Source organism: Microcaecilia unicolor, chromosome 14 (assembly GCF_901765095.1).
Source record: "Microcaecilia unicolor chromosome 14, aMicUni1.1, whole genome shotgun sequence".
Lineage (NCBI taxonomy): Eukaryota > Metazoa > Chordata > Amphibia > Gymnophiona > Siphonopidae > Microcaecilia > Microcaecilia unicolor.
In genome coordinates, this window is record NC_044044.1 from 25,347,820 (window position 1) to 25,354,876 (window position 7,057).

Below are 7,057 nucleotides of genomic sequence, written 5' to 3' on the forward strand. Positions count from 1 at the left end.
CTTAGCCAGAGATCCAATAGCCGGAGCTGCATAAACTGGATATCGATGCCAAAGCCCGGACAAGGCTTGGTGATGGGGTCTAGTAATGGCAGCGGAAATCAGCAAAATGCTCACCGCCGTCGGCTGAATATTGACACCATTATTATTTATGCTTACCAACACCTATTTTTCAATATGAAATTAGGTACACTCCAAGTTATGACTGAATGACCCATTTCATGTGTCTAATTTTGCCAATTATTCTTAGCTGTCGCTACAGTGCGTTTTTTCTAGCAAAAAAGGTGCCGGAACTCAAATGCCAGGGATCACTGAGGGACCCACCCCACAATAGCCAGGTCCCCTGCAACCAGTTACAGAATCTATGGCAAGGCAGAATTGGTGTGTAGAGCCTGAGTTCTTTCATTAAAACTTGGGGACCACGGGTCAATTTTAGCAGCCAATGGAAAAGGTGCCGGTACTCAGTACCCCCCAAGTACCCCCTCAAAAAAGCTCTGTGTAGCTACATCTGAGCCATCTATGACAAAGTTAAATTAAAGCTGAAAACATTTAAGTTACGGTTTTCTGAAATTAAACATTACCCTTGACTTCAGAGATAGTGATTATATTTAATTAGCTTGTTTAAATTTGTGGAACTCACCAAGGAGCAAATCCCCAAGAGTGGTCTCAAGAGCAAACATCTGGTTTGTTCACCCTAGCTTTAAATATCTCATGCCAGTCTCTCAAGAAGATTTTGAGAGCTGCTGGTACAGCTGTAGACGTAAAAGACTGCGCAGATGAATGTAGAACTGGAAAGGTAGGTAGGTTCCATTAAAAAAAATCCCTGAACCAGCAAACAGGTCTAGCAGGAAGAAACTGCAACCAGACCGTCTGGATCAATTTTTTAAGAGTTAACATTTCTAAATCAGTCATATCTGGCTACCTAGATACTTAATTGGCAGAACGAATACAAGTATTTTGTTCATATTGGGAAAAGGTATCCTGTGAGGCAATGGAGACATTTTGAAGTTCTAATGAGAAACGATAGATGTTTGTTTCAAAAAAAGCTGATTACCCCACGTACGTTGGCAAAGTTTAAAATTATGCAAATTTGAGCTTCAGCTATTTAATAAATGGTGCTGAGAGTTGGGCATCATTTATAGAATAGTATTTGGTGCCGGGATTCACGACTAATTTTGGGCATGAGGCTTTATACCACCTGGTGTAAATTCTCATGCCTAAATTAGGTGTGTATCCCCCGAATTCTATAACACTGCGTACCAATTGCAGGGACACTCTTGATCTACCCATTCCCCTCCCATGACTCCAAGGTCCCCATGGTGTACATTCAGGTATAGTAGGAATTTTTCTGTTCCTGGAGAGCTCACGATTCCAAAAACAAACAAAAATCCCCCCCAAAACAGAGTTAAAGTGGGATTTGAACCTGGGTCCCTTGCTTTACAGTCCACTGTACTAACCACCAGGCTGACTCTCTGTTCTGCATGGATAATTGTCTGGCCACTTTCTAAGAATTCTGCAAGTCCCTTGTTTTCTCCCGTTCCAAATTTGGATGTTTCAGGTTGTAAAATGGACGTTCCTGCTGGACATTTCCAGTACATGGACGTCTAGCTCACATATCTTCAAGCATGTTTGAAAATATATGCGAAATGGACATCTGATTGGGAGGTTCTGACTTGTCGTCCCGATTCTGACTTGGACATCCTTTCAAAAATACCTTTCCGTGTTTAATACTGGTTGTAGTAACGGCTCCTGCTTGTGTGGATCTGGGAGACCTAAATGGAGTTTCCCAGTTACAGAATTGCCCTCTATGGTTCTCTATACAGCACATGAAGAATAAAGAAGCGGAGGAAAATCAAAGACAGAGCACGGAAGGATATGCATAGCACAGAACTGACCAACATGTACTGGAACCAGTTCATAATCCAGCACTATGGTTTAATCGATATACATATTTTCAAAGCACTTAACCTTCCAAAGTTCCATAGAAACCCATGGAGCTTTGGAAGGCTAAGTGCTTTGAAAATGAATAGTAACGTGCCAGATTAAGAGGGAATATGATGCTATATTTTTCTGGCTTTAATATCAGATTGTGATTTATATAGTTCACTGTTGTACTGTATGTGTTGATATCTGTCTATGTTTTGAGTGCTTAAAAATGTTCATTTGTTAATTGTCTTGAACAAGAATTTTATAGACAGGTTACAAGTGAATATATATATATATATATATATATATATATATATGTGGAACAATTCCAGCATATGAAATAAAAAAATGTACAAAAGTCAAATACTTCTAAGCTCTGCATTTTGGAAGCTTTCTAAATATTTCTCAAAAGAAAATAACAATGTTTTATAACTTCAATTCCATAAGAGAAACTATATAATAATAGACAGTTCTTATAAATGTATTGATAATATAGAACAATAAGACGTGACTGGATGAAAACTGAATAATGTTATTGTAGTTCAAACGTTTGCACTGAATGAATACACAGACTCAACAAATATGCAGATGAAATTTATATTATTATTATTATTACCATTTGTATAGCGCTACCAGACGCACGCAGCGCTGAACAACTGACACCGAGAGACAGTCCCTGCTCAAAAGAGCTTACAATGTAAAAATACAGACAGACAAGACAATTAAGGGCCAGGGAAGTACTGGGTGAGAAGGAACAAGGATAGGGGAATTGAGTAGTGGTTAGGAGCCAAAACATTCCGTGTAGAATCTCCAATAGTAGCAACATTCCGTGTAGAATCTCCAATAGTAGCAACATTCCATGTTCCACTGCACTAACCACTAGGCTACTCCTCCACTAGCAACATTCCATTTAGAAGCCTGCCCTTGCAGATCAGCAATGCGGCCGCGCAGGCTTCTGTTTCTGTGAGTCTGACGTCCTGCACATACGTGCAGGACGTCAGACTCACAGAAACAGAAGCCTGCGTGGCCGCGTTGCTCATCTGCAAGGGAAGGCTTCTACATGGAATGTTATTATTATTAACACTAGTAAAAAAGCCCCGTTTCTGATGCAAATGAAACGGGGGCTAGCAAGGTTTTCTTCTGTGTGCATGTGGGAGTGTGTGTGTCCCTGCCCTCTCTCCCCTCCCCCCTCTGAGTCCTTCATTGTTACAGAGAGAGCGATTTGATTTCCTGCTTTGCTGTTTTCCTTCACTGTTTGTGTTAGAGAGAGAGAGCGAGGGCGGGGCAGACACTCATGGGGAAACCGGATATATCTCTCCCCCTTCACACTTCCGGCTGGAGGCTTCATAGAACGTTGGTGTTGCCTTTTATATATAGAGATTTGTATAGCGCTACCAGACGCACACAGCGCTGAACACCAGACACAGAGAGACAGTCCCTGCTCAAAAGAGCTTACAATCTAAAAATACAGACAGACAAGACAATTAAGGGCGAGGGAAGTACTGGGTGAGAAGGAACAAGGGAAGGGAAGTTATATGAATATGGATAGTAGGTACAAAAAAGAGGAGAAATGAATTTGAAATAATAATTAAAAAAAAGGACTTAGATGTTATGCTCAGGTGGCTAATTAGTTGGATTTGACACCAAAATTTGTTGTAAAGGTAATCAAAGGTTTGGGATGTTTTCAACACAGCAATAAATTTCAGCATTTCGTAGCCGGTTTTATTTAGATGTACATACATACCCTTTGTTTTTCTGTTGCATTATTTCTACAGATTGGAAGACCATGAAACCTGGCAATAACACTTCTACGACTGAATTCATTCTCCTTGGATTCCCCAGCTCAAGGGAGATACAGATAGTATACTTCATGCTGTTTCTAGTTATCTACATCTTGACCATTGTTATAAACAGCCTCATAATAATTATTGTAATAGTTGACCCAAAGCTTCATAACCCCATGTACTTCTTCCTCAGTAATTTTGCCTTCTTGGAAATCTGCTACTCCACAACCACTGTCCCAAAGATGTTGTCCGGCTTCCTAAAAGAGATAAGTACAATATCCTACACAAGCTGTCTTCTACAACTGAGCTTCTTCTTTACTTTTGGACCTACTGAATTTTTTATGCTGGCCGTGATGGCTTATGATCGGTATGTTGCTATATGCTACCCACTACGGTACACCGTTATTATGAACAGTCGGCTTTGTAAACAGTTAGCTCTCGGATGCTGGGCGAGTGGTATTCTTACAAGTTGGACCCTCACCGTTCCAATAACCCGGTTATCATTTTGCAGGTTGAATGCAATCAACCATTTTTTTTGCGATTTCTTGCCACTTCTGAAACTGTCCTGTTCGGATACAACGGCCAGTGAAGCTGCTTTCTTTTCCCTTGCGTGGATTGTCGTGCTGACTTCCCTTCTCCTTAACACAGTGTCCTATTTTTATATAATTATGACCATCCTCAGGATCCCGTCTACCACAGGACGTCGGAAGGCTTTCTCCACCTGTGCCTCCCATCTCACTGTAGTTCTGATCTTCTATGGAACTGTTATTTTTATGTATGTGAGACCTGCTGCTAAATATTCTTTTGACACGGACAAAATAGTGTCTTTATTCTACTCAGTTCTAACTCCACTCTTAAACCCTTTGATCTATAGTTTAAGAAACAGAGATGTCATCAAAGCACTAAATAAAGCCTGGAGCAAGATCAGCTCATGATATCCTTGTTTCATTGTTACCTGCTAAATAATGTGATGCTATTACTTCTATGAAATATGAAAATTCTCTGGCGTTTTCTAGAATGTTACTGAGAGAACTTTGTCTAGTAAGTTGACAACAAGCTATCTTCTGAATGGACAAGCAGTGCAAGATTGATTACCTATGTGATGCGTACTAATAGAGAACAATCACAGGATGCTGGGAAATATTAGGAAAGGGATGCAAAATAAGACTCAGAATATTAGAATGCTTCTGTATCACTCCAGGGGGTGACCTCACCTTGAGTATTGCCTTCAGTTCTGGTCACCATATCTCAATAAAAAGATATAGCTGTTTTAGAAAAGGTTCAAAGAAGAGCAACCAAAATGATAAAAGGGATGGAACTCTTCCTATTTGAGGAAAGGTTAAAGAGGTTAGGGATCTCCAGCTTGGAAAAGAGACAGCTGAGGGAGGATATCGTTGAGGTCTATAAAATCCCGAGTGGTGTAGAACGGGTAGAACTGAATCGATTTTTCACTCTTTCAAAAAGTACAAAGAGTAGTGGACACTCAAGGAAATTACATAGAAATACTTTAAAACAAACAGGAGGAAATATTTTTCACACAAAAATAGTTACGCTCTGGAACTCAATGTATGGAAATATGTTTTAAAATGAAATAGGACGATGTGGTAATAGTGGTTAGCATATCTGGGTTTAAAAAAAGGGTTTAGACAAATTCCTAATGAAAAAGTCCATAGTTCGCTATTGACATAGACATAGGGGAAGCCACTGCTTGCCCTGGGTTTGGTAACATGGAATATTGCTGCTTTTTAGGTTTCTGCCAGGTACTTGTAACCTGGATTGACCACTGCTGGAAGCAGGATACTGGGCTAGATGGACTATTGGTCTGACCCGGTATGACTATTCTTATGTTCTTATATGCACAATGAAAGGAGAGTAAGGTACTCATTGGTAAAAACAATAGAATAACACAGTTATGTCAAGCAGAAAAAAAAATCCAGAGTCCAAAAGAGGTAAAAAATATCATATCAATTTATTCTTCAAACCATATAAAAAGAATAGTCTGTATTTCTGTCAATGTAGTGTGATGAAGCTGGTGAATCCAGGCAGGGTAGGATAAAATGAGGGCCAAACTACATGTCCCAGAAGGTATTGGGAGAGGGAAGCAGGAAGGTGTGTTCAAAAACCTTGCCAGGGACTTCACATAGGGGGAATGGAGGGAAAGACTGGAAGGAGCAGCTGCTATGGCGATCCACGGCCAGGAGGGGGAGCAGTGGGGAAAAAAACTCAATTTCCCTGGGTCAGAAACAAGGTTGCCAGGTGGGCGGTTTTCCGCGACCCGCTGCGAGACATTTTTGTCCACTGCGGGTCGCAGTTTTTTGGGCTATTTTTCGGGGTTTTGTGCTGTTTTTTGTGCGGTTTTTCGGGCCGCCGGGACGGGGCTAATGATGTTTTGGGCGGGGGTTGATGACGTTTTGGGCGGGGTTGACGGAGGGGGCGGGGTTGATGATGGCGGGGGTGGAGCTGATGATGGCGGGGGTGGAGCTGATGACGGTGGGGGTGGGGTTGATGACGGCGGGAGCGGGGTTGATGACGGCGGGGGTGTGAACTTTTTCGGCAGGTTTGGGGACTGGATAATTGGCAACACTGGTCAGGAATCAGTACAAGAGACCTTCCACCTGGGAGAGGAGGGAGAGATCTAACCGACAAGCTGTGAGAGAGCCAGAGTTAATGGAGTGTGTAGAGGCTGGTGAGGGGGGAGAGCTCAGGGTTACCAGGTTTGGAGGAGCAGATGGATATGGTGCAAGGTTGCAGGGGTTGAAGGCGGTGGGTGGTCACAGGAGTCAAGTAGCTGTGAAGTGGGTGGTGTACTGCCACCCTGCAACCACTTAAAAGCAAAAGACTTTAAAACTGAAAACCAGGAGGTTTGAACTTTTGGGGGGGGGTGGTGAATTGGGGTTGAAACGAAGAGTTTTGGTGCTATGATTCTTTCTTCTGGGATTGAAGGGGACATTATATGTTTGAACTGAGTTTGGGGGGGGGGGGGGAGAGGGTGAATGAACAGTCTGGGACTAAAAGCTGTGTTGCCTTGAAAAACTTTGTTGTGGACTGCTGGAGGGAGGAGCTGGATTGCTGAGAACCCTGGTTATAGCTGAACAGAAGGGGAGACACCAAAGAGTCTGCCACCACCCCAGAGGGATTACTACGGAGGCATTACAGTAGGTAAAGCACAAGGAAAATGAGTAGACGCAGCTATGTTTCAGCAAAAATTCCTGTCTCAGGATTGTATTATTCCTAACATTTCTTGTGCTATGCCTCAGCCAACAAATGTCAAAACTGACACAGTGAATGTGTTCCGACAATGAAACAACATCCGCTAGAAGTCGTAAAGCAGTCTCGAGAGCAGACTTAAA

The 7,057-nt window shown here is 42.1% G+C and overlaps 1 protein-coding gene across 1 annotated transcript; it reads left to right on the forward strand.

The window, feature by feature from the left end:
- Positions 1 to 3,709: 3,709 nt before the first annotated feature.
- Positions 3,710 to 4,642, forward strand: LOC115457162 (olfactory receptor 6F1-like). The gene has a single exon (XM_030186587.1). The coding sequence runs from the start codon at positions 3,710 to 3,712 to the stop codon at positions 4,640 to 4,642; it is 933 nt and encodes a 310-aa protein (XP_030042447.1).
- The last annotated feature ends 2,415 nt before the right edge of the window (positions 4,643 to 7,057 follow it).

What these genes read in the sequence shown, in the direction of transcription:
- LOC115457162 (XM_030186587.1), top strand. Translation starts at nt 3,710, where the DNA reads ATGAAACCTGGCAATAACACTTCTACGACTGAATTCATTCTCCTTGGA.